The following is a 27989-nucleotide window of genomic DNA, read 5'->3' as shown; positions in this document are numbered from 1 at the left end:
CTAGGCCGGTTTTGCTGTCTGCTTGACACCTACCGGCCTCGGCTCCCCGTCTGCTCATAGCTGTTTCTAGCGGTGAGATTGTTCCTTTTTGTTGTTGTTTGCATTGTTCATTCTGCTGAGAATTTTTCCGTCCGCGGACTTACGAATTTTGCTCAGTAGTTTGTTGCTGTGGCCGCCATTTTGGTCGCCATTTTTCGCTTACACGTGGTGTTTTTGCTGGTTAGTTTGGGTCCGTGCTACGGACTTTGAGCGTTTACCAGTAGCATTGGTAGCTGCTTGTAGCTGGTACGTTAGTGCTAGTTTATTCTGCTGAAGTTTTACGTCCTAGAGACTTGTGTATTTTCAGTAGTCTGTTTTTCTCGTGTGACAGCATGTCTGATAGTGAGAAAAGCGAGCGGCTAAGGCCGAGGTTAGGGGCAGAGGCCCTGTTAAACCTAAGTCCTCGGCTTCCACCTCTTCTGCTAGGAACCCCACGGTTCATGTTTCTGACCCGAAGACTACTTCGTTTTTCCTGTGCCTTTTAGGCTCCGGAGGGAACTTCGTCTGGCTCGCGGGCGGCGGGTGTGGCCGCTACCACGGCTGTCTATACCCCTGTACCTGCGCCGGAGGCTGGCGCTCTTGTTGCTAGCCTTTTGTCTTCTTTGTTTCCAGAAATTCGGACGCTCGTTCGTACAGAAATGTCGCGGACGGACCCTGTTTCCAGCTCTGCCTCCCTCCCGGGGGTGTGCGACCCTCGGTCGTTGGCTTCCTTTGTTCCTGATCACCTGTCCAGCCTGCTGGCTTCTGTGATGGCTCTGGAGTCCGTGCACAGGGAGGCGTTTCTCTTCTCGGCCGGCGCTCGGTGGCTTCCGCTTGCGGGAGTGCACCTGAGCAGGTCCCTTTGGGGGATACGGTCGACACAAGGTATGTGCTCGCAGCAGCCGTCCGCGGCAGCTGCACTTCCGGTTCCCGGAAGTAGTGGTTCACTGGTTGCGGACAGACCATGGTCCCCTCCGGTTCGAGCTGCGCTTTACGTAAGCAGTCGTTCGCGGCAGCTTCCTTCCGGCTCCGGCCGGAAGTGGTGGTTCACTGGTTGCGGACAGACCATGGTCCCCTCCGGTTCGAGCTGCTCTTTACGTAAGCAGTCGTTCGCGGCAGCTTCCTTCCGGCTCCGGCCGGAAGTGGTGGTTCACTGGTTGCGGACAGACCATGGTCCCATCCGGTTCGAGCTGCGCTTTACGTAAGCAGCCGTTCGCGGCAGCTTCGCTTCCGGCTCCGGCCGGAAGTGTTGGTTCACTGGTTTGCGGACAGCCCATGGTCCCTTCCGGTTCGAGCCTTGCCCTGCTACAGCAGCCGTTTCCGGCAGCTGCTCTTCCTGCCTGGGCAGGAAATGTAGGTCAAACGGGTCGTGCACAGTCATCTGTCACTTCCGGTTCCGGCCTAGGGCTTCCGGGTTGTGGCTTGCAGACTCCTCAGCACCAGCTATGCATAGTTCTGCTGTTGCGTCTGCACTCCCTGCTCCTCCCGGCTTTTCCGGTTCGGTTCCCGCTGCTTCCGTTGTGTCGCCGGTGAATTTCGAATACGGTGGTTCTCCTGGGCATACAGGCTTTTTGCCTCTGTTGGGACAGCAGCAGCCACCCACTTCGGTGGTGGCCGCTAGCTCCTCTCTTCAGCTGCCTTCGGTTGTTGGTGACTCTCATCTTCCTCTTAGTCAGGGGTGCGAGTTTCATCGATGGCCAACAGGATGGGCGTTCGGCTTACGGCCTTCCCTCGCAGCGTCATTTGTCGGGTTCTTTTGGCTATGAGCCGTCCCCTTCAGGTGGCGTTTCGGACTTCGGGTCCGTGTGCGAGGAGCAGCTGCCTTCGGCGGCTCTGGCCAGCTTCCGAATTTACGTCAGCAGTCGTTCGCGGCAGCCGCTTCCAGCTCCGGCCGGAAGTAGAGGTTCACTTGCTAGTGCACAGACTACTGTCACGTCTGGTTCGAGCCTTGTCCTATGACAGCGGTCGCCCGCGACAGCTGTTCTTCCGGTTCCGACCGGAAGTGTAGGTTCACTGGTTAGTGCACAGGCTACTGTCACGTCCGGTTCGAGCCTTGCCTTACGTCGGCAGTCGTACGCGACAGCGGCACTTCCGGTTCACGGAAGTAGTGCCTCGTTGGAAGGTGGACAAATAATGATCCCATCCTGCTTGAGCTGCGCTATACGTAAGCAGTCGTTCGCGACAGCTTCTCTTCCGGCTCCGGCTGGAAATGTTAGTTCATCGGTGTGTGGGCAGCCCATGGCCCTTTCCGGTTTGAGCTTTGCCCTTTGCACGGCAGCCATTTCCGGCAGCTTCGCTTCCGGCCTTGGCAGGAGGGTAGGTCAAGCGGGTAGTGCACAGGTTACTGTCACTTCCGGTTCTGGCCTACGGCCTACCTTTGGGTTCCGAGCTTCAGCTCGTAGGTGGCTCAGCACCAGCTTTGGCATAGCGCTGCTGTTGCTGCCGCACTTCCGGCTCCTTCCGGATTTTCCGGTTCAGTTCCCGCTGCTTCCGTTTGGTCGCCGGTGAATTTCGAACAAGGCTTGCCCTATGGGCATACAGGCTTCTTGCCTCTGTTGGGACAGCAGCATCCACACACTCCGGTGGTGGCCGCTAGCTCCTCTCTCCCACTTTCCTTGGTTTTTGATTCCTCTCATCCTCCCCTCAGTTAGGGAATGAGCACAATCGATTGCCAACAGGAAGGACTTCGGTTGGCAAAGAGGAAGCAGCTACTTCTGGTTTGAAGAATCGCCCTTTGTAGCTTTTCGCCTTTTTGCCTTTTCGCCGAGCCCCCCTCTTCGACAGGGGGTGGCCTCCGGCGTCGGTTTCGTTGCTGGTTCCTCAGGGTTCAGCTTCGGAGCCGGCATCGGAATGCCTTGCCGCTCCTGCGCAGGCTTCCTCCTTCGTGCCCTTAGCGGACCAGAGGAAGTTGCCTTGGCCAGGGTCGTCTCGTAGCCGCCTGTTGGCCTTTCCCCGTCCGCGTGCACCGTTTCCGGTCACGCCGGATCTTCTTTCGCTTCTTACGAAGCCGTTGAGGAAGGATTCGGTTCTGCCGCTCTATGGGCAGAATCTCCTATTCTCTGAGGAAGGGGGCTGACAACTTTTGGAACTCAGTTCCATTTCCGAGACTCTCCTGCGGGCGCTTTCTCGCGCTCTGACAGATTCCTTGGCGCCCTTTCCCCTTAGTAAAGGGCAGGACGCGGAGGAAGTGTCTCACTCCTCTCCACACTTACAAGGGTGAACGAGGCACAGATGAGGCTGTCCTCTCTGCACTATTTCCATGCGGTCTCGTGCGGAAGGGACTTGTTTCTTGCCCACTCCCGGTTTTCTGAGGAGTCGACAAGGAACATTCTCAGTTCGTCATCCTTGGTGGACGGTCTCTCTCCGGCAGCCTGGCCTCTCATGCCAGAAGCAGGGGATTGAGACCAACAGAGAACAGCGGTTCCCTTCTTTTGAGCTTCAATTTGAAAGCAGCAAAAGCAGGCCGCTCCTAAGCAGGCTATACCTAAGCGGACTCAGCCTAAGCGGCCTACGTCCTCAGCTCAGGTGAGATTGTTTCTTTCACAGCCGTCATAGGTACGCTGGGTTTTTGAAACAACAGCCGGCCTTAGGGCTTCGGGGTTTTAGCCTCGGCGGGAGCAACAGCCATTTCATCCGTTGGAGGTGGTGGTTGTTGCTTTCCTTGTGCTTGTGGCTTCGGGCTTCGACATTCTTTCTCTTTCCCAGCGTATGGGTGCTGAGAGGTCGATTTCCGTTTAAAAGGGGGTTTCTGCCTTTGGGCTTCCCCGTTTTCTCTTGCCACGAGCTTCTGGACTCGGTCCAGGTTTGTCTTTCGCCGAGTCTGACTTTGTCTTTCTCTAGCGATCAGACGCGTTCTGGTGTTTCGTCCAAACTTAAGGTTCACTTGAGTTGGCCTCGGAGGTAACATTCAGATTTTCCTGAGGGTGCATTGTCTGGGCATTGCATATTTGAGAAGTCATTCTTGGCTTGTCACTTTTTCTCAGGTTTTTTGGCTACTCCTCCCCTTTTTGGGCAGAGGTCTAGCTAATGTTCCAGTTTTCTCGGTGCTGGCCTCTAGGCCAGCATCTTTTTCGGCGGCCGAAACTTTTGGTTTCTTACTGTGCCTGTGTACTTTGAGTACTTTGGTGCAATGGCCGGCCTACGGGCAGCAAGGCTCTCGGCCTTAGCCTGTGTTATAGTCTCCTGCCTGTCGTGTTGCGACTTTGGCAATTGGTTCTTGTGACTGCGGATTTCGTCTCTTCCTCTTCTCCATCATGCTTGCATGTGTGAGTTGGGACGATTTCTGCTGGGTTGGGCTTCCGGCCTGGTCACCCCCTTTTCACTTGCAACTATGACTATTACTGAGAACTCTGGTCTCGGGAGGCTGACGGCTGGTTCGCTTCACGATCACGCTGGCTTTTGTCATTTTGTTTCCGGTCTCCGGTCACATTAGGATTTGGCCACTGCGGGTCCGCATTTGCGGTGCTTATGCACTACCTTAGGTCGCTTCGTCCCCTTTTTTACCCCTCTCTCTGCTTTCGCAGGGATGGGCAGGGGACGACCGGTGACCGTCTCCCTTGAGTTTTGCTCATTGAGTTGGACCCTGGTACTTGATACTCAGGCGTCTCTCTCTTTCCGGTTTGGAGTTTGGTCACTCTTCCGGAGCTGACTGTTCTCTCAACGGCCTTTTGGGCCTCACTCCATCCCAAAGTTTTCTTACTCTGGCATGGTTGCCTTATGGTCTCCGTGAGGGTCGGTCCTTTTCAGGGCTTAGCCGGCAACCTTACGCACGGATCTTTTCCAGGCCATTAGCATTTCCTTCCATTTAAGGGGGGGGGGGGGGGCAGCTTGTCCTTCCCTCTACTTGGTCGGGTTTATCCAAGACTGGGGTCCTTTTCCGGACTGTTTTACGGTTCAGAAGATTGGAAGAAGTGCTGGGCACAGCTTACTGGCTCTCTGAGGTCGTCTTTCGCATTTCTCGCCTGAGAGACATCTCGGCTGTCAATCAGGGTGGTTCTCGGTCCGTTTCTGTCCTTTGGCAGTGGGCCAGTTCCTGGCAAGGGTTTAGAGTGAGTCAGTGGTTGCTTTCTCACGGGATCCTTTCCTGACTTTTGGCAGTGGGCCAGTTTCTTGGCAAGGGATTTTCTTGCCCTCCGCCTTGTCATAGCTTATGCTATCTTTCCCTCGGCTCGGCCCGGGCTCATTTCCAGGGCCTTGGCCTCGTCCTTGGCCTTTTTGGCCTATGGGGTTTGGATGATGTCCTGCGCACAGCTTCTGGCGCTAGGATTTTGTCTTATCAGGTTCTGCAGACATTGCTGCCCTCTGTCAGGATGGGTCTCGGCCTATTCCTTCCTTGGCGGCAGCTGGCTTTTGTCTCTCCAGAACTTTAGAGTGAGTTTGAACTTTTTGATCTTACCCACCACCTTGTTGGAGTTATCTGCTAATATGTGACTCGGAGTAAGAATATGTAATTTAATCGAAAATTTTTAATTAAATTTTCATTTGATTAATATACTTACCCGAGTCACATAGGTAATTCCCTCCCACCTTCCCCGCTTTTAGTTTCTTTGTATTCTAGAAGTCGAATGAGGGTGTCTCGTACCGGGTACGAGATCTGTAGCGTGATGCACGCTACGGGAGGCAACCCAGGGTAGCAAGCTTGCTACTTTTTTGCTTGGGTTGCTTCCCTTATACTATAGACGGGATAGCGTTTTTCAGTCTACCTAGCATCTCGACTGCGTCAATGCTAATATGTGACTCGGGTAAGTATATTAATCAAATGAAAATTTAATTAAAAATTTTCGATTCATGTTCATACCCGATTTTCTTAGCTTTGAATTCAGGTCTTTAAATGAACACAAAGTCTTTAAAGGGAAGTTCCACTGTATTACACACAATCATGTGTGTGCACATAGGCAAATAAATATTAACAAAAAGTGTATGTATGTGTATCAGGGCCAGACTACCGGGGGGGGGGGGGGGGGGGGGGGGGGTGTGTGTTATGGGGGTTGCGCAACCCCCCCCTCTAGCCTAAACATGTACCTCACTTATTTAAAACATTTTTTATTATTGTTTATTTTATGCCGTTTCATGCAAGGAGCAACCATTTTCCTATCTCAGAATATGACCTACCCATCAGCTTCAGGGGGCTTTGCCACTGACAACCACCCCCCCCCCCCCCCCCCCCCCCCCCCTTAGCCTAGTCCAGCCCTGTGTATTATTTTGACTGGGCATGCATGTATTCGTCTGTGTTGGGTTTTAGTCAGTAAATGTTGATGAGTGCATATATAATTATGTGCAATTTATTTATATAGAAATGCTATATCATTTTACATATGATACATGTATTTTTACATGCAGTATACTCTCAGGAAATTTAATTTATTTAAAGTTGAATTCTCAAAAAGAAGCGAGAGGAACAGGGTCCTGTGTGCGTTTTGTCTGACATCAATGGTAATGTATTTATAATTGATGGTAAACATATGAGAGTATACATGTAGGTGGTTGTGTATGTGATGACTAAGATATGGATGTCATGTGTGTGCAGTTTGTTTGCTTAACGCCCAGCCGACCACGAAGGGCCATATCAGGGCGGTGCTGCTTTGACATATAACGTGCGCCAATGTGTGTGCAGTGGGGCATGACTTTTTATATGTATCGAGCTTGTGATTCTTATGTAAGGACTGTTTTTACATGATATATTTGTTTACATGAGACAAGACAATTTCCTGTATATTTTACATTCAGAAAATCATAATGAATAGAATTTTTCTGTAATCGAGTGTTGAGGAAATGTTCGGATGCTTTTTAGTGCAAGTTTTAATTCTGAATTAACGTGATGTATGTTATGTTTGTAACCAGCCGACACTGCCAGGCAATTTTCCTTGTTTTTAGGACAGTAAATTGTTGAGTCTCTGTCCAAGGTGACTATTTCCATTTCATCGGTATGATCATGCACAGCAGTTATTTCAAATGAACCTGCACACACAGCATGTCAGGGAAACACCAATGATAAAAACAGAGAGACACAACTACATCTTTTTAAAACATAGTACTTTATTCATCAATTTCACGACATGGGAAATTTCATTTGTGTCATTTAATTAAGGCAAATATTGCATTTGTGAATAATGTGCAAGGACAACCAGAGCTTTCTTACCCTAGAATGTCACTGAGTACATTACTTATATACCAACAATATAGGTGGTGGTCCCATGTCAATATCAAACCACGGACTTGAAAGCATGACATACAGCAATTTAAATAAATAAACCATACCAGATCGGGTGACATAATTCAGACTGCAGTACATTTATTCAGGCAAATTTCAGACAACCAATCACTCTTTTTTTTTCTCCAAAGTATTAAAACATACTAAATTGTTCAGCCATAACCATATCAATAAGCAACCTTGCATAAAATAAACATGTATCTACATGCTCTCTGCAGTGTCTGTGTAATGACTTTAAATAGTAATTTACAGTCTTTCAACACAATTTTATTTTTTTAAGGCACAAGACATGAATAAATAGATCACAAAAATAAAACATTGCACAATGTTAAATAATCCACAGACAAACACAGTAATACAGACCCGACTGGTAAAGCAAGAAATTCAACACAGTGAACTGAACACAGACTCCTACACACATAATACAGTAGTGTACAAGCTTCGTATCATATATAATATATTTCATCCCTGAAAATCTGAAGACGCATTATGGGTATGAGGGCACATCAGGTCCTAACCAGCATTTCACACTTATTGAAAGTGTAAAAGAGTTAACTGGTCAAAAACTATGCTGTTTTATAATAGAATTACCCATCTCTATAAAGTTGCTGTGGACAAGTACATTTAAGGTTCACACTTATGATGGACAGCTCTGGAAATCAAAACTCAAGCAAGTTGCCAAGCATCGCAGCGCAACTGAATGCTATTAAGCTTGCCCTCATATACAAGACAGAGTTCTAAGGCACAATGCAAACATAAACTGCTAGCAGTAGAACAAGAACAAAACAAAAAGAATATGATAATTTACTGCCAGTGTCACAGAAAGGCAGATTTTTTTTCTCTTTGGTGCACACTGAACACAAATTGTGGTTATGTAAAACAAGAGGCTGGAAGACTAGGACATTGGGAAGAAATGAACAGATGATTGATGAAGGCATAAACATACCGATGGTCAGAGTATAATTATGGTGTAACAACCTATTCAAAAAAACAAATACATGAACCTGATTTGTGATGTCTGTTTTTAAATATTGCTAATTTGAAAGTCTGATAGCTAATTAATAAAAAAAAGTTCAGAAGTATTGTGCTGTCATTTAATATTTCAATGCAATGTGAGATTAGCATTTGCCACTGTATCATATTGCATAATTTTGTGTGTGTGTGTGTGTGTGTGTGTGTGTGTGTGTGTAGGTGTTCTCATGTCTTACTTTATTTGGTGTTTAACGTCGTTTCCAACCACGAAGGTTATATTGCGACGGGGGGAGGGGGGAGATGGGATAGATTCACTTGTCAATTGTTTCTTGTTCACAAAAGCACTAATCAAATATTTGCTCCAGGGGCTTGCAACCTAGTACAATATATGACCTTACTGGGAGAATGCAAGTTTCCAGTACAAAGGACTTAACATTTCTTACATACTGCTTGACTAAAATCTTTACAAAAATTGACTATATTCTATACAAGAAACACTTAACAAGGGTAAAAGGAGAAACAGAATCCGTTAGTCGCCTCTTACGACATGCTGGGGAGCATTGGGTAAATTCTTCTCCCTAACCCGTGGGGGGTTGTTGTTCTCATGTCAGAGACAAGGCAAACAATTTATTGTGCATAGGGTACTGCATTGGTAAGTAATCTTGATGCGCCCTTTAACTTGCTGAAGTGAATTCTTATAGGTCATTTCTAGATTGTATGCGCCCATGGTGCATGAGTAAACTAAACGAACACTGCAAATAAACTATTCCTCAAATAATTAAATTGCTTAAAGTTAAAACAAGTCACGGTAGAGACAACTTCAACAAATCATAGAAAGTCTGGCTTCTGCACCACTTTCTCGTTTTCAGTTGTTTCTGTTTACCCATCAAAGAAAAATAAACACAAATGACCTGTTTGGTAAAAAAAAGGAAAAGCTCAGATGTAGCATCTATGTTCCAGGACCTAAAACTATTCTTTAACTAGTAAAATAAAACCATGTCACATTCAGTAGTCCTGCTATTGAGGGGGGAAAAAAAAGAGAAAAGAATGTAAATCTTGCGTATACTTTAACACAATCTCTTATTAAAGCACACACAAAATGACATAACAAATATGAAATTACCACAGCTACAGGTAACAAAACATTTCCTTTCCTATTCCATTTCCTTTCAAAGCATATTCCAGAAAGTATATAAAAAAAACAACTAAAAGCTTAAAAAACACAATCAAGGGTGTATTCTTCCTTCACTCAAGGGCACTTTTGATCGTCTTCATTACAGATCATTGACTCAAGGGCACTTTTGATCGTCTTCACTACAGATCATTGATCTTTTCTCTGCGTTGGAGGAAGACAAAAAAATAAATGAGCATCTGTTGCTCTTAATAAAAACTTTTATTTTTTACATTGGCGTTAGTGCAGCTATTTTCTTACGCTATCATTCCAAATCCTACAGGCAGTACTAGATGACACGCTTATGCTCAATGTCAGACAAAAATAACCCCAAAGGGTTTTTCCCCAGTGGTAATGCTGTGAAAACTTAGTGTGTGCAATGTGCAAGTATTCAACAAGGATGAAGGACTTGGAATTAATTTAACTGAAAGGAGACTTGAATTGTGCAAGAGTCAATGCACAATGGATAAAGAATCACGATGACTTGACAAACACTTATCTTGCACACAAAAATAATTCTTAAACCAAGTCTACAAGACGATTTGATTCAGTTTTCCTTTCACACAAACCATTTGCCCCACAACAAACGCAAAAAAAAAGTAAACAAAACACACAAACAAAGCAAATTAAAATGAGAAAACACATTTTACCCAATACATTCCTTTCTGATTTAACCAAAGCATGTCTTTGGAATTGTACAAATCTATCAAAAATAAATATTGCAGAAGTAACAGTCAATGTTATAATCAACACGACATTAATGAGGCACTTGTTCGTAAGAAGCAAAGAAAACACTTACAAGACATAATGACAGTTCAACAGACAATGTTTGTGAGGGCTACACATGCACTCTGCGTTATAATTGAACACAGAAAATGCATACTCTCTGCAACAGCAACTATGCTATCAAACGTTACTTGTGAAATATTTCATTCTCAGTCCATAAGAAAACATTTCATTACCGCGCATACAGAAAAGTTAAACCTTTTCATGCTAGTAAAGGCAGAGGTGTAGTGTCTGAAGAAAGTAAATCAAACAATCCATATCACACTTGAACACAATCAGGCAATCATTCAATTAAGTCAGCCTCAGTCAACCAGAGCTACTGTGCCTGGTGCTGAGTACTAATGACCAAGGTGAACACAGGTTTGTACGAGCACACTGCATTAGCAGCATGATAGACACTCAATCGCAGGTGTAAAATAAATAATGCCCCCGCAGTAAGCGCCTTTGATAAAATAAGGAATTGAGTGAACTGAGATATATATTAATAATCCAGTTTATGAAAACTTAGCCATAGCTTGTCACCATTTCTTTATTTTTCTTTATTTGGTGTTTAATGTCGTTTTCAACCACGAAGGTTATATCGCGACGGGGAAAGGGGGGAGATGGGATAGAGCCACTTGTCAATTGTTTCTTGTTCACAAAAGCACTAATCAAAAATTTGCTACAGGGGCTTGCAACGTAGTACAATGTACTACCTTACTGGGAGAATGCAAGTTTCCAGTACAAAGGACTTAACATTTCTTACATACTGCTTGACTAAAATCTTTACAAAAATTGACTATATTCCATACAAGAAACACTTAACAAGGGTAATAAGAGAAACAAAATCCGTTAGTCGCCTCTTACGACATGCTGGGGAGCATCGGGTAAATTCTTTCCCCTAACCCGCGGGGGGTACCATCATCATGAATACAGACATCAGCAACAACAGATTCTGCACTCCAGGAGTTGACTGGTAGTAATAAGCAAATAAAAGAAATTAAATATACAATGACATTCATAATGCTTATGTGCCAAATATTCATTCTGCCAAGTAATCTCAGGGGTGGGACTCTCTTGTGATGAAAAACGAGAAAATCCCTTTTTCTAGGGGGTTTCGAGGGCATGCTCCCCCGAAAATTGTTTAAATGGTACATTAAAATCTGTACAATCTGAGACTAAAATTCAACTTGTTTGGATAAGGTAAAAAAAAAGAAGAAAAAAAGACTTTCTTCTCACACAATTTAACTCTCAAGCCTCCAGTGTTGTGTTCCATCTTCACTTCTCTCCCTATCATTCAGTCAACAAGTTATAGATACTGTGATGAAATGGGACGCGGAAAAATAGATTACTCCAGCGGAATTCGTAAATTGTGTCCGCGGAAAAGTCCCACCCCTGAATCTACTGGAAAACAGAATTAAAGAGGCAACGTTGTTAGAATCTATGGCTAATTTCTACAAGTGATTGCGCCAAACTGGTTATGAATTACTAATAAGATTCCTGGCTCTCACAAAAAAAAAAATATCATGTCAACCAGTTACACAAAGTGAAAAACACACGCATTACATCGCAGCAGGGAAAAGTCCGTGAGATGAAATATCAACTGTTATGTGATGTTATGTCTAGTACAGTACAGAAAATGTCCGGTTAACACCATCCCTGTAAGTCATAACCATGCTTTGAAGAAGAAAGTGCCATTTTTTTCTGTTAAAATACAAGAACTAGTTATCTAGTTGTGACCTGGAAGACATGTATTTATATTGAGCAAATTGTAAGTTTCAATGGCAAAGGCACACATTTTCTTGTCATGATGAATGCATGCATTAATATCTAACAAGCACAGAACACCCTTCATCTTCAGCTAAACCAGCTAATAGCTTGTCTGAGAGACAAGAAAACTTCCTGGAAAAACTCTGACAGAGAGCAAGACAGAAAAAGATAACTAAAGGCAGCCTTTGTGAAAAGGTATCAGCATTCCACGTCATGGAAATTATCAGATGCAGTAGCCCAATCTGTAATGATGCACTTGAAACAGAATGAGATAACTCTAAAGCACAATCACTAAAGACTGTAACTGTTAACTCTGAGCATAGCTGTGTATGCTGGGACAAATCCTGTAATGTTCAGAGGTTTGATTAAAAACATGAGCACACTTCAATCTTTTGATGCTCCTCTCTTGAAGCTTACATGTCTTCAACAACAGACAACCGTTTTTCACTGATTTCCGATAAGCAGAATGCTGGTTTTCATTTGTCATCAACAACAACCGTTTTTCACTGATTTCTGACAAGCAGTATGCAGGTTTTTGTTATGTGACACCCTTGTCCAGTATCATGACAGGTTCATTGCCGCAGGCCGGACTCTGGTGTTACCTTCCTAGTGCTGCGAGGGGGCGTGATGAAGTTTGGTCCAGACGGACCGGGGCTGGAACACAGCTTCGTTTCTTGTTGGACCACCTCGGCCAGCATGTCGAGGCTTGACTGGGGGCGAAAGTAGTTCTCTGAACACTTGAGGGCTTCATCCTGTAAATACATTCCTTCATAAGCACTAGTGAAATTCAACTCTGATTGAGAGTTCCACTTTCCACTTAGCTACAGTGAAAACCCCTTTTAAGACCTCCAAAAATCTTAGAAATCAGGTTTTAACAAGTCGCGTAAGGCGAAAATACAATATTTAGTCAAGTAGCTGTCGAACTCACAGATTGAAACTGAACGCAATGCCATTTTTCAGCAAGACCGTATACTCGTAGCATCGTCAGTCCACCGCTCATGGCAAAGGCAGTGAAATTGACAAGAAGAGCGGGGTAGCAGTTGCGCTAAGAAGGATAGCACGCTTTTCTGTCCCTCTCTTTGTTTTAACTTTCTGAGCGTGTTTTTAATCCTAACATATCATATCTATATGTTTTTGGAATCAGGAACCGACAAGGAATAAGATGAAAGTGTTTTTAAATTGATTTGGACAATTTAATTTTGATAATAATTTTTATATATTTAATTTTCAGAGCTTGTTTTTAATCCAAATATAACATATTTATATGTTTTTGGAATCTGCAAATGATGGAGAATAAGATAAACGTAAATTTGGATCGTTTTATAAATTTTTATTTTTTTTTTACAATTTTCAGATTTTTAATGACCAAAGTCATTAATTATTTTTTAAGCCACCAAGCTGAAATGCAATACCGAAGTCCGGGCTTCGTCGAAGATTACTTGACCAAAATTTCAACCAATTTGGTTGAAAAATGAGGGCGTGACAGTGCCGCCTCAACTTTCACGAAAAGCCGGATATGACGTCATCAAAGACATTTATCAAAAAAATGAAAAAAACGTTCGGGGATTTCATACCCAGGAACTCTCATGTCAAATTTCATAAAGATCGGTCCAGTAGTTTAGTCTGAATCGCTCTACACACACACACAGACACACAGACACACACACGCACACACACCACGACCCTCGTTTCGATTCCCCCTCGATGTTAAAATATTTAGTCAAAACTTGACTAAATATAAAAAGGAGGGAGTCTTAAAATGGGGGTAATATAACAGAGGTTAACAGAAAGTCTGAGAAAACAAGGTCTTAAAAAGGAGCGAGTCTTAAATTGGAGAGTCTTAAAAGAAAGTATCCACTGTATGCCGGAGCCATTTTAGCTATGCCTATAAAAACAAATGATTTACAGGTATGTGTGGAAATTTCACAAGTTATCTGAGCCTGCAAAACTAGTGACTTGGAGTCGGGGGAGCACACACATACACCCCCTACACGTACAACCGATTTCTCTAGATATCAACACACTTCAGAGAAATTTAACATCTAGAAGAGACTACTAACCAGAAAGTCAGGTCCTTGAACAAAAACACAAGAATCTGAAAGCTTTTTTTTCACAACCTACTTAGGCCACACAAAAAAATAGGTGTGGTTACGGTAACATATATCCAAAAAAAATAGGGTAGGAAGGTAGGCAATCACTTTTTTTTTGGTTTACTTTTTTTTCTAGTGTGTACAAATTAAACCTACTTGACAGGGAAATAAGTGTGCGACTCGGGCGCTTTCGCTTTCATTGCGTTTTCTGCACTCGTTTACTTGGTTTTTTAAAAATTTTTTTGACAAATGTAATAAAAAGTTATAGGGTCGGCCCCCCAAAATAGGGTGGGTCGGGTTACCGTAACCACACCTATTTTTTTTTTAGGCCTTATGAGAGAGACAGAGGAAAAGTGAAAGGCGCGTGTTGTGGGGTAGAGAGAAGCAATTAAATCCTAATCTCTCAACACGAAACAAACAAAACCACTAGCAAAACATCAAGAGCTTGCACCTACCCACATCTCCTTGGTAATAGAGTGATACTGGATCTTGTGGGCGTCCGACTCGCTGACGTTCTCAAAGGTCCTGATCTGGGCGGCCAAAGGCTGATAACTGTCTATTATACTTTTGTGCAGCTTCATCCAGTTGACACATGGCCTCAGCTCATCCCATGTCAGACCTGGAAACAGAGAACTTTCAATGTACCATCCGTGTTTTTTTCACCTGTGCATTGTTGAAGTTCATTGTTAGGCCAAAAAAAAATAAAAATAGTCTGTTTCCGGTAACCCGACCGACCCTATTTTTTTCACGCGACCCTAGACTTTTTTTTTTGCATTTGGGGGAATAAATAAATAAATAAAAAATGCCGACCTACCGACCCTATTTTGTGGCCTATGTTACCGTAAACATACCTATTTTTTTTTGGCCTTATTAATATCAATGCTGGTACAGTTCACATATATATAAACAACCGAACATTCACTTTTTAAATGTGCGAGGTCTTTTTGGAGTGTGCTAATCCTTAGACTTGATACCTCAAATACATACACCCCCCCCCCCGAACAAAAACAAACAAACCCTAAACACCAGTGATGTACATTTTTCTAGCAGCCTTTAGGACAATTGTCCTGAAGACTGAAAATCAATAGGACACAGTGTCCTGAGATTGCAATTTCAATAGGACAAAAACACGACTCGTAAAACCGCATTTAAAAAGATTTTTCAGTTTAAATTCTTCCACCTTCCGCGACTGTCATGACTAGATACTCAAAGGATTGAATCACATTTCAAAGTTATTTGAACAGTTGTCGGGTTTTTTCACTGCCCATCTGTCGACAATGTTTTTCAGGTAGGCATCTGACCGTTCTGCGGGTCCCTCAAGTTTTGCTTTCAGGATCATGTCCTGGGTTTTGACACACAATCGGTTTCTTCGAGCCGTGCACACCAAGTTCTGTGCACTGAATCCTCTCTCAACGATTTATTGCTGAGCCAATGAATGCACTCGAGGCACCATATGGGTTCGGTTTTCTTTTTTTCTTCTTGATCCAACTTGAGGATAAATTAATTCAAAGAATCAGATCCCATATGGTGCCTCGTTCACTCAACAAACTGGTCACACGCAGTGCATACTTTCGCTTGGCAAAACCGAAACCAGCTTTCCTCACGCAGTGTTTACTTTCGCTTGGCAAAACCGAAACAAGCTTTCCTCTTGAAAATTGAACAGTCCGCATGTCCGCTTCATTGTCAAAAACGATCGGACCCTTGACCACTTCTTCTGTAGGTTAATCGGACCTGTGTCCTGCTGGGGTTAAAGCTATAGGTCCTGGGGAAATTGGATCGGTCAGAGACCGGAGACTGACTAAAATGTACATCACTGAAACACCCAGACAAATATCTCATCAAAAACACATATTGAGGCAAACGTCAATGGACACAACGAATGCATTCTGAACATGTTCATCAAGAATAGAAATATATACAACAAAAGAGAATGTGAACTGACTTGTGACTTGACAGACGTCTGCGATGTCTGTGGCATGGTACACGGCAGCAGCTGCCAAGATACTGTACTTGAACTGCAGACTATGGCTGTCCAACATCACAAGATCCATCAACTGAAATAAAGCAAGCAACACAGGGCATGAGATCATGAAAACATATAAAGAAAAGAAAAAAATAGAGACAACACACACTTTCAAAAATGTGCAATCTGGGGCAATCTTAAAAATTACCTCTGGAGCATTTAACCAAGACAGAAAAATCTTATGCATGAACACAAGCATATATACCTAACCCTACCAGTACTACTAAAACTAAAGCCAGAGCTAATAGATTAAGTTAGGAAATAACTGTCAGGGTTTATTTTCGCGGCGGAAAAGTTGTTTTCCTGACGGTTAGGCAAACAGTAACACGTCGCCGACTTGTCAAGCCTAGCGATCGCAGCCAGTAATCTGAAATATATGTATATTATGCAATGTCCGCCTGATATGATGCACTTTTCCTGTAAAAAATATGTAAGGCCAAAAAAAAAAATAGGTGTGGTTAAGGTAACATAGCCAAAAAAAATAGGGTAGGAAGGTAGGCAATCACTTTTTTTTTTTAAACTTTTTTTTCTAATGTGTAAAAAATTAAACCTACTTGACAGGGAAATAAGTGTGCGACTCGAGCGCTGTTGCTTTCATTGCGTTTTCTGCACTCGTTTTGTTTTTTATTTTTGTTGTTTTTTGTTTACAAATGTAATAAAAAGTTATAGGGTCGGCCCCTAAAAATAGGGTAGGTCGGGTTACCGTAACCACACCTATTTATTTTTTAGGCCTAATACTATATCAGAGCCATGACTTGCTGCCAGCAGTGAACACTGAGCACGCATGTTTTCCCAAACTCCTGTGACTTCAATTACCAATACCAGGCATGGGAATTCCAAAATAGAAATAACTCTGAAAATAGGACGAGGTCAAGGGGCTGCCGAGGCCCCGGCGGGGTACAGGGACGGAGCCCCGTTGGGGGGAAAACTAATTTGAACATTTCAGACCAATATTTTGATAGTTCTCGTGTAAGCAAAAAAATTGATAGAGACAATAGTATATTAATTTTTGTTGCCGCGGACAATTTTTCATTATCGCTGAAACGAAATTTTCTTTTCGCGGAAATCCGCGGACAATTCCCATGCCTGAATTACGTCGTGTGGCCTCAATAAAAAAACACGTGACCTCAAGCAAACACTTGAGTGATCACTACAGGGCAGTGGTCATCGCCACAACAAGCTGTATGTTATTCTGCTCAACATACATAACTTCAGCAACTGCCAATGTGATATACATCTGAAAACAATCAACTATTGTAGGCATGGAGACGAAAAGAAAACTGTCAAAAGTATATATATATGACCCTCCTCCCCCCAAATGCAACACAGAATAGTGAACAGACACTAAGGCCTAAAAAAAAAATAGGTGTGGTTACGGTAACCCGACCTACCCTATTTTTAGGGGCCGACCCTATAACTTTTTATTACATTTGTAAAAAAACAAAAACCCCACAAAAACCAAGAAAACGAGTGCAGAAAACGCAATGAAAGCGAAAGCGCCCGAGTTGCACACTTACTTCCCTGTCAAGTAGGTTTAATTTGTACACATCAGAAAAAAAAGTAAAAAAAAAGAAGAAAAAAAAGTGATTGCCTACAGTAAATCCTGTCAAATAAGGACACCCTTGGGACCAGACGAAAGTGTCCTTATTCTGCAGGTGTCCTTATTAGACAGGTGCAAGTAAACGCGACAAAGTCAAGTTGAGAGAGAGTACATGTACATGTACATTTATAAGAAAAACAGAAGCTGTTCAGATTAAATAGAGAAACAGTTAATATTGACTGTTGTAAAACAAGTTTAAAAGCTTTTTATCATATCAACTGTATAAATTTAAATTGTTAAAAAGTTACTGGATCTCGTTCATACAACACATTCACATTCAGTGATTCACTTCATTCTGCACCGGCACGGTTGGCCTAGTGGTAAGGCGTCCGCCCCGTGATCGGGAGGTCGTGGGTTCGAACCCCGGCCGGGTCATACCTAAGACTTTAAAATTGGCAATCTAGTGGCTGCTCCGCCTGGCGTCTGGCATTATGGGGTTAGTGCTAGGACTGGTTGGTCCGGTGTCAGAATAATGTGACTGGGTGAGACATGAAGCCTGTGCTGCGACTTCTGTCTTGTGTGTGGCGCACGTTAAATGTCAAAGCAGCACCGCCCTGATATGGCCCTTCGTGGTCGGCTGGGCGTTAAGCAAACAAACAAACAAACAAACAAACTTCATTCTGCACTCATCAGCTTTTGAAAGAATTTGTCCAGCGTTGTCTGAGTGGACCATTGATGGCAATGTGATTCGCACGTTTGGTTGAAAACCACTCGAACACGGCGTCATTTAGCTCTTCGTATTCGGTTGTCTTCTTCGAAACCCATTTCTGGTCAGCACGTCCGTCTCCCGATTCCCACAACTTCATTATTTTTTCCCGATCGACGCTGATTTTCGAAATCTGCGTTCTCCCACACCCAAGCTCTTGTGCAATCGTTCGGCATGATTTCCCACTTTCCAGTTGTTTGACAACATTTATCCTTTGTTCTAAAGTCAGCGCATTTCTTCCTTTTCTTGAATTTGAATTTCTTGCTGCCATCTTGTTAAACACGAATCACTCTTTCGAAGAGAAGATACATTCACTCATACACTTTCACTTCCGTTCCGCCGAACACGTTCCACGCGTTGGATTGGCTGCCTTGGAACTCTAGCAGCCAATCAAATGCGTCGACTTAAAACACTCACCAAGAATAGACTCTATCGATATTCCAAGCTCTCGTAATCTCTCGCAAACTTCAGAGCATAGCAAAGCATGCGGTACAGCGATCTCGTGCGAGCTGCACAAGCCAAGGTTCGAAGTTCTCGCGATGTTCAAAGCATAACAAATAGCGTGTCTCGCGAGAGCTGCTCAGATACCGAAAAGGTATATAAAATAATATCAACTGATCGATTTATCGTCTTCTTCGTCGATCGAACTTCCCAGCTTGCTGTGGATGTCCGTATTTAGCAGGTATATGACTTATTATGGACCCAAAATACGTGTCCGCGTCCGTAATGCCGAGGTGGCCGTAACGTACAGGTGTTTTACAGTGTAAAGCAGTCCGTGCCGAGACTGACTGTCCGTATTCTGCGAGTGTCCGCTAAGTCCAGTGACCGTATTTGACAGTTTTCACTGTACCTTTCTACCCTATTTTTTGGGGGGTATGTTACCGTAACCACACCTATTTTTGGGGGGGGCCTAACACATGCACATCCGAACACAAGAGACCAACTGAAATGCTTACCCTTGTAACTTGCACGTAGACATGAGGAGAGTACATTGGATATACTATGTTGAGCTCATCCCTCCTTCGCCTACATTCCTGTTTCTCGTCCTCCTCGTCTGCACTGTCAGTATCGTAATCCACCGCTACCGGAAACTGATCCAGACTATCGTATCTGTCAGTGTCACTTGACCTAGCGTTCACACAGCCAGGTCCAGCTAAGTCTATGACCTTGGCACACGCCACAAGGTCAGAAACACCAGAGTTTGTGGAAATATTGAGATCACACGGGGAGTTTCGATGCGAGCTGTTGAAAGGGGAGGGTACTTCGCTCCTTGCCTGCTGGGTGGCCTTGGAAGCGGCGATCTGGAGGTACAGCTGCACCCATGCGTTGGGAGTCACTGGAGATAACAGCCAGTTCAGCTCCTGATGAAAACAGAAAAATAAACAACGATGAACTTTATGACTATTTTCTTAGGAATGTAGTACTTCAGCCCTAAGAGAGGTTAAAAAATGATAATGTTCAAAATAAGAAAGGTCTGTCTTCTTTACTTAATTCAAGAAATATAGGAGCAGCTTCAGGCATTGCTGACATCAATCCCTCAGTCATAATATAAAAGCCACAAATTGTCTGCCTTCTTTTACGATTGCATTTTAATCCTTATCAAAAGACAAAAAGTAAGATGTCTGCAGTGATGAATTTCAAAAGCAGGGAAACATCTGACCAACCACCCAACTTCTACACAGCCCAATCATGGCTTTGCACGTTGGTACTTCTCACTTTCAAAATCTAGCCATTGCCAGAAAACATACCTTGATGAGGAACAGTTCAAACTCATGGATATCTTCCACCTCAAAAGCACCATCAGCTACGTAGGAGAACTCTGTGGACTTGGGCGGGTAGATTTCCTGCAAAGGAACATATCAGGCCAGTGTGATTAAGCAGGTAAATATGCTTGACAAAGGTAAGGTTTTGATTTGAAGCAGGTTTATGACTGGTGCCAATGAATGTTCAGTGCACTATACATTAAAACACCTTTCTTATCAAAAGAGCTAAAAATGTTCTTGAAGAGTCAGCAGAACACCCCCAAAATTGACAAACCAGGGGCAAGTCACAAAAGCGACATGAATCACCCACTGCTCTCATATATTCAACAACCTGCTAGTAACCCGTTAAAAAGATGGGTCACTTGAAGTACCACAACTGTCTTTAACCTCAATTTGCTAACTCAACTGAACCAACCCCTTTTGTCATCAAAAAAGTACAGCAACTCACACCAGGCCAAGTCTTTATTCAGCCACAACGTACCTCAATCTTTGCTGCAACAAACAGTGCTGTCACCCCCAGGAGTTGTAACTGCGATGTCTTCATGCCGTTCGTGGCCAGCAGGAACCGGTCGATGAAGTCCATTGCCATGTAATAGGTCTCCTTGTGCAGCTTGTACACTTCACAGACCTGCACGTAAAAAGAAAATCCTTCATATTTGCACAATAAGAAAAGCTGATGCAGAACAAACACCCCTGAATATTTGTGCTTGAACTTGACTGTGACTGTATAAGTAAACACATCATTGTAAGTCAGGATTTGCCCACGACACAAGATCTGTGGGGTGCTCATTTCAATGTTATGCAGACTGTTATGTTGGAAGTTCTCCGAGCCTTTCACGAAAAAGTTATGGTCATATATATATGTGTTGTACGAATATGTGTAGGGACAGATCTGGCACTTTTTCTGAAAGCAGTACCGATGGTATGCATGATAATGGTTATGTATTGCATCCCAGGACCCACTCTTTGCAGGTTTATTGTGTTGTGCATCCCGGAACCCACTCTTTTTAGGATCAGTACATCGTGGGATCTGCCCCATGAATTTCTAGTACGTGTTTTGGGTTTTCAGTTTTAGTGCGTATAGGATGCAGTCTCTGCCGCCTTGGCAAGTAACAGACACTGCACCTACACCGAATGTGGTTCACACAAACATGAAATTCTTCCACATAAGGCACTTGAAGAACTGCATCCATGACACAACACACCAGTCAGAGAATACTACATAAAAATTCACACAGAAGGTTAAGACCACCCATAGAACAAAAACTGATGAGTGATGGGCATCATTCGTACCTCAGTCAACCAGGTCAACAGGACTGCTCGCATGTTGGGCTTGACGTCGGGATGTTGTAAAAAGATGTTCATGGAATGTAGATATTTCTCTTCCTTGGCTTTCATGGAGTCCCACACTTCCTCAGAGTCGGCCCAGTCCATGTCAGGAAGAGGGTTGAATGACATCAACCGTTCAATTTCATCTTGAAAGTGATTCTGAAAAAAGGAGATAAAAGCCATAAGTGAGGAAAACAAGTATCTTTACTTTAGTGACGGCACAATAGTGCCCTGTGGTCATGATTTTGGACAAATGAGCTAAACAGAGCTTTTATAAGGAATTCACGATGTACATCAACCCTTTATGTAGGAAAAAGAAATGCATATAATACTATAAAAAATATGTTTGTTTGTTTGTTTATTTGTTGCTTAACGTCCAGCCGACTACGCAGAGCCATATCAGGACGAGGAAGGGGGGGATGAAGGGGGCCACTTGTCAAGCGATTCCTGTTTACAAATGCACTAACCCATTACTTGTGTCCCAGCAGGCTTTAGTAAAACTAAATTAATACCTACTGGAAGATTACCAGTTTCCAGTATGTTAAAATAGGCTTAACCTATCTACTGCTGGACTTACATCAGAACACTAACAGATTAAACTATACATGAATCGCGAGACAAGCGGCAAGAGAAGAGATTTTTGGAAAAAATGCAGGTGAATGAGCAAGAAGGCAGAAAAAAGAAAAGAATTCATGAAGAAAAAGAGAGCATGACAGGAAAGAGGAACCAAAAATCTACCTAAAAGCAAACTAGAAAGCTCCTGCGGTTCCAAAAACAGGAGGGGCCTTTAATTTCATAACCGCAGTGCCCCACTGCGGGATATAAAAAATATCACCAAAGCATCTGTACCAAAGTCGCAGAATTAAGACGACACCAAGAGGAAAAGCTTGCAACCGTTAAATAACAATTAATATCAAGTGTGCAACAAAACTTGAAACCAAGAAGAAAAAGTGAGTGTTTAATTTCACAGAAATGCTCCTGTTGACCTCAAATTTGTCAGGGTCTTTTTTCCAGTATAGTGGCACATGACAAGAGAGGCCAACCATGTTATCAGCTGCAGGGAAACCTACTGCACACAAATCACACAAAATAACAAGAAGGGCAAAGCCCATACGACTCACATGCTTACATAGCAATGACATCATACACTAAGAACTGCTTTACACATTTTTCCTACCAAAATACATGTGACCTTGACCCAAGGTCAAGGTCATCCAAGGTCATGCAACACAAAGCTGTTAATTCAAGACATAGGAAGTACAATGGTGCTTATTGGCTCTTTCTACCATGAGATATGGTCACTTTTAGTGGTTCACTACCTTATTTTGGTCACATTTCATAAGGGTCAAAGTGACCTTGACCTTGATCATATGTGACCAAATGTGTCTCATGATGAAAGCATAACATGTGCCCCACATAATTTTTAAGTTTGAAACAGTTATCTTCCATAGTTCAGGGTCAAGGTCACTTCAAAATATGTATACAATCCAACTTTGAAGAGCTCCTGTGACCTTGACCTTGAAGCAAGGTAAACCAAACTGGTATCAAAAGATGGGGCTTACTTTGCCCTATATATCATATATAGGTGAGGTATTGAATCTCAAAAACTTCAGAGAAAATGGGGAAAATGTGAAAAATAGCTTTTTTTTAGGCAACATTTATGGCCCCTGCGACCTTGACCTTGAAGCAAGGTCAAGATGCTATGTATGTTTTTGGGGGCCTTGTCATCATACACCATCTTGCCAAATTTGGTACTGATAGACTGAATAGCGTCCAAGAAATATCCAACGTTAAAGTTTTCCGGACGGACGTCCGGACGGACGGACGTCCGGACGGACGGACGGACGACTCGGGTGAGTACATAGACTCACTTTTGCTTCGCATGTGAGTCAAAAACTAAAGCTGTTCTGCAGTAATGTTGTTCCACTTCAAAGACACAACTATAGATCAACAATACTTACACTAAAGCGAAACAACTGCCGCTGTCTGGGAGGGTTGGTGACAACATGGACAATGTCCTCCTCTTCCTCAACCACCCAGCCACTGCCGCTCAAGGCCTGTTCTGGACATACCAGATGATCAACCTCATCCGACGGAACAATCATTGATGAAGTAATGGCGTCTGTCTGGGAAATCGGCAGTCTGTTATTCTGTGGAAGGAGACATCAAAATTAATACAAATGTGTGACGAAGGAAACAATACCCCAAACCAACCAGTGATGCAAGTTGGAAAAATAGAAAACCACGAGGGAAAAAAAGTTAATGATGCAGGGGACCACAATCAGCGCCATGGGGCAAACCCCCTGGAAAAGAAGACTTGAGAAAATGTTTTACTTAAATTTAGTGTTTGTTTGTTTGCTTAACGCCCAGCCGACCACGAAGAGCCATATCAGGGCGGTGCTGCTTTGACATATAACGTGCGCCACACACAAGACAGAAGTCGCAGCACAGGCTTCATGTCTCACCCTGTCACATTATTCTGACACCGGACCAACCAGTCCTAGCACTAACCCCATAATGCCAGACGGAGCAGCCACTAGATTGACAATTTTAAAGTCTTAGGTATGACCCGGCCGGGGTTCGAACCCACGACCTCCCGATCACGGGGCGGACGCCTTACCACTAGGCCAACTGTGCCGGTCTTAAATTTAGTGAGTTTGAACTCAATTTGAAGTCACTACATTTATTACATGCAAACTGTTTCGATATATATCTCCCTTCTCAAATTCTAGAAATCATGTCACCCCTGCTCAATTAACCTTATTAAAAGAGACAAGGAAAAAACCCACACATAAAAACAACCTAACATAGAACAATACACAGAAGAAAGCTGCAGGGAAAGATCAACAAGTCGCGTAAGGCGACATTATGTAATAAAAACAAAGGGAATAGAAAGAAGCAAAACATTTTTAAAAAGCCACACTTCAGTGGAAACTGCCATCCTGCGCAGCTAAGCGTATTCAAAGAGACGGCTTTTGGAGAAAGGCAAAACAAAAAAACTTTTACATAATACAATACACAGAAGAAAGCCACAGGGAAAGATCAAGAAAAACTAAGGGAGTTGCAAGAAGCAAAACATCATCAAAATTCTTCACTGTATTTCATCAGAAAGGGAGGATAGCGGAAGAGGACCTACTCAAGACGGCAGTAGCTGAAAGGAAAAGTAAAGGGTATTCCCCTTGGTTCACAACCCCTCAGCTCAGCAGGCTTCAAAAACCCTACAACCTGTGCATGGGTCTGACCACATGGCACAGTAGGTAGCACTCACCAGGGGTGCTGGGCAGTTGCATCAGCACATCATGGCCCTAATTGCAACTCACAGGATGGTACTGATGCCAAGTCAGCCCACACCACAGGTGGTCCTTAGCACCAGCAGACACGGCTTAAATCTACAAACAGCGGGGCCCCAATTTACATAAAAAAAAAAAGAGGCGAAGCCTTCAAGGCTCACGTAAGAAATCGACAAACAGTAACACAAACTCAATCACTCAGTCACATACACACAGTAAGCATAGGTGACACTGTGCAAGAAAGCGAGACACTAGATCTAGATCTGGCTGTCTGCATGTAGCCTACTTTAACTTACATGGACACGACTGCCAACTAGTCTCGGCCCGCACAAAATAACAATGACCGAGACGTTCAGTAATTCCTTCGCGTGACGTCTAACCCTCTTACGTCATAATGTGACGTCTCCAAATGACGAATTGTTAAAGTTTCTACCACAGACATACGCACGCACGCACGTAATGTGACGTCTTCAAATGACGAATTGTTAAAGTTTCTACCACAGACATACACACGCACAGACAGACAAAGTTTCGATCGCATAGGCTACATTTACGTGAGCCAATGAAGTCTACAACTCAAAGGGAGAGTCTTAATCGGAGGTACATTTACAGACAGTAGAAACCAAAAATCTGAAAACTAGGGTCTTAAAACAGAGATCCTTTGCAACACTTGCCGAAAAAACAGAACTGGGAAGGGGGAAGATTGAACTATGACTAGGAAAGACCTCAGGGATGTTGCTACAAATTCATACCTATAGGACAAATGTCCTAGCTCTTCAGCATCAATAGGACATTTGACCGCTTTCAGGAATTTAAATAGGACGTCAGATTTTTTCATTTTCAAGAATGATGCTCGCTGTGCTGCAGACGGGTGTCACCCACACACAAGATCCACACTGTACAACTTCAGTGCACCTGTATGCGAGAGTGCTTGGTCGCGTTTTGAAAATGTGAATCTTGAAAGAAAAATTAACGAATATCGCGCTGTCCGAAGGAATTGAGTTCTTATTGGACAATGCTAGCGCTAATTTCAAAACAATGAAAACATTTCAAGACATCTGACCGCTATGTGAATCGGACCTTTGAGCCTCTTAATCAGTCTATGTCCGATGCCTAACGACATCCCTGGACCTAAATCAAGATTCAGCTTAGACCATGAGTAAATGGAGAGAATTTTTTTTCTTAAACATGAAACCTGAAGTAATCAATGGCAAAGATTGTCTAATAAAACGAGCAACAAAAATATGGTCTGACCTGTTGAAGCTTAAATAACAAAATATACAGTGCCCTCATTTTGTACACCTACAGAATCAGAAATAAGGATAGTTTTTTTCCGTGAAAATGCATTAACTCTGTGCAAAAAATTAGTGCCAACCGGACCCCAAAAAATATAACCTTACTCTCTTTCGGATAAAAACAAACTCACATTGCAATGTCGTTTTCAACCACGAAGGTTATATCACGACGGGGAAAGGGGGGAGATGGGATAGAGCCACTTGTCAATTGTTTCTTGTTCACAAAAGCACTAATCAAAAGTTTGCTCCAGGGGCTTGCAACATAGTACAATATATTACCTTACTGGGAGGATGCAAGTTTCCAAAGGACTTAACATTTCTTACATACTGCTTGACTAAAATCTGTACAAAAATTGACTAATTCTATACAAGAAACATTTAACAAGGGTAAAAGGAGAAACAGAATCCGTTAGTCGCTTCTTAGACATGCTGGGGAGCATCGGGTAAATTCTTCCCCCTAACCCGCGGGGGGTTCACATTGCAATGTAATTTGTAAAACTGAAAAAGTGCAAGAAAAACAGTAAGTATCGTTTCCCCGTGGAAATGCATTAAACTATGTGCAAAACATATAGTGCCAACTGGACAAAAAGTTTATCACCTTTCTCTCTTTCTGATAAAAACAAACTCACTTTGCAATGTAATACTGGAAAAGTGCAAGAAAAAGCAACAAAATTCCAGAACAGTACCACGCAAAAAGGAGAAGCCAATTCCCTAATCAGAGAGATGAGTGCGAGGCGAACTTAAACAACTCCACTTTTTGACAAAATCCTACATATGTGATCCTCTATGTATGACTTTACATCAAAAAGACTGACAGTGAAGGTTTGAACTACCCACGTCAACTATCCCCGGTAGCCGGTGTTGGAAAAAGTAGGGCAACCGCGGCTCTTTGTTATCATGTGCAATTTTGGCGGAAAAAAAGCGCTGATTGGTCGAAGTGTTCCCTCATGAATATTCATCAGTTAATACAAGATGGAGGGCACGGAGTGGAAGAATGAATGAACGAAGAAAAAAATTCTAGAAAAATATATAGCAAAGCACATCCAAACAAATACACACGCATTATCACAAAAATAAGCTCAATGTACCAGCCTGCATAAGCAAACTTCCATAAAAATGTGCATACACGACGAAACTGAAAGAAACTTTTACGCGGGGGTTTGCACCTGTAATCCTGCATCATGGCGCGAAGCCATGTAACACATCGATTGGAATAAAAACAAAGATTTCACAAATGCATACCTGAATTCTGAATTGTTGCCTCCTGCCGCCAACATTAACATCTCCTTGATCGCCCTGCACAATCAACAAAAATGCTGAAGATGCATACTTTAGCGCATTGGTCACAAAATCCAACGAAGCTAGGCAAAACACCACAAAGAAATCGACACGAGTCCAGACAATTTGATTTCATACGAAAGCTAGCAATACACCAAACAAACACATCGAGAACAAGAAGAATTCCACTCACATCTGCCATTCTCCGTCGTTTGTGCAGGAATTCATCTGATTCTGTGCTCTGAAGCGGCAACTTCGACTTAGACCGGAGTCGAGCACTGCAACAAAAGTTGAAGCTCTGCGTGACAGGTCCGGGAGGAGAAAGCGTTTTAATTGCACAGTTAGGCCAACATTCCCACACATTTTGATGGATTTCCGATGCAAATACAAATACGAATAGCAATTGATAATGCTTACCTTTTCCTCGGCATCGTTTGAAGCGACTGCCCGGATTTTACTGCAAAATAAAAGTGCGATGTGAAAGTTCAACTTCCATCATGGCTCCGCAACGCAAGACTGATTACACACGACGCGATTTCGCGTGATAAGATTTATCAAATCTTCCCAAATGCTTTACATTTTACCTTCGAAGTAAAAAAAGGATGCAATACCAAAATGGAACAAGTAGACTTCATTCCAGAAGATAAAAAAAAGATTAATTTAAGTGCAACTACACTTGTTACCTCTGCTGCACAAATCCCGTTATCAG

At 43.1% G+C, this 27989-nt stretch overlaps 1 protein-coding gene across 1 annotated transcript; it reads right to left on the bottom strand.

Moving 5' to 3' along the window:
• Positions 1 to 10227: 10227 nt before the first annotated feature.
• On the bottom strand, positions 10228 to 27758 carry LOC138963129 (G1/S-specific cyclin-E-like). Its single transcript, XM_070335154.1, has 11 exons — positions 27698 to 27758; positions 27474 to 27558; positions 27245 to 27298; positions 23379 to 23567; positions 21382 to 21576; positions 20570 to 20716; positions 20074 to 20169; positions 19282 to 19686; positions 15939 to 16050; positions 14452 to 14615; positions 10228 to 12658 (listed from the first exon to the last, which is right to left on the bottom strand). Exons 1-11 carry the CDS (start codon positions 27709 to 27711, stop codon positions 12479 to 12481), a joined length of 1641 nt encoding a protein of 546 aa, XP_070191255.1. The 5' UTR covers positions 27712 to 27758; the 3' UTR covers positions 10228 to 12478.
• Positions 27759 to 27989: the final 231 nt, after the last annotated feature.

The sequence above is a fragment of the Littorina saxatilis genome, linkage group LG1 (assembly GCF_037325665.1).
Source record: "Littorina saxatilis isolate snail1 linkage group LG1, US_GU_Lsax_2.0, whole genome shotgun sequence".
Taxonomy (NCBI): Eukaryota; Metazoa; Mollusca; class Gastropoda; order Littorinimorpha; family Littorinidae; genus Littorina; species Littorina saxatilis.
Note: the sequence above shows the minus strand (reverse complement) of the source record. Positions and strands in the feature narration are given on the sequence as shown.

Excerpts from the sequence above, each read along its gene's own strand:
- LOC138963129 (XM_070335154.1), bottom strand. Across the intron at positions 16,051-19,281 it reads TCTACGTGCAAGTTACAAGG|TTGATGGATCTTGTGATGTT; the intron begins GTAAGCATTTCA and ends GCTTTATTTCAG. Across the intron at positions 14,616-15,938 it reads AGACGTCTGTCAAGTCACAA|GTCTGACATGGGATGAGCTG; the intron begins GTCAGTTCACAT and ends CTCTGTTTCCAG.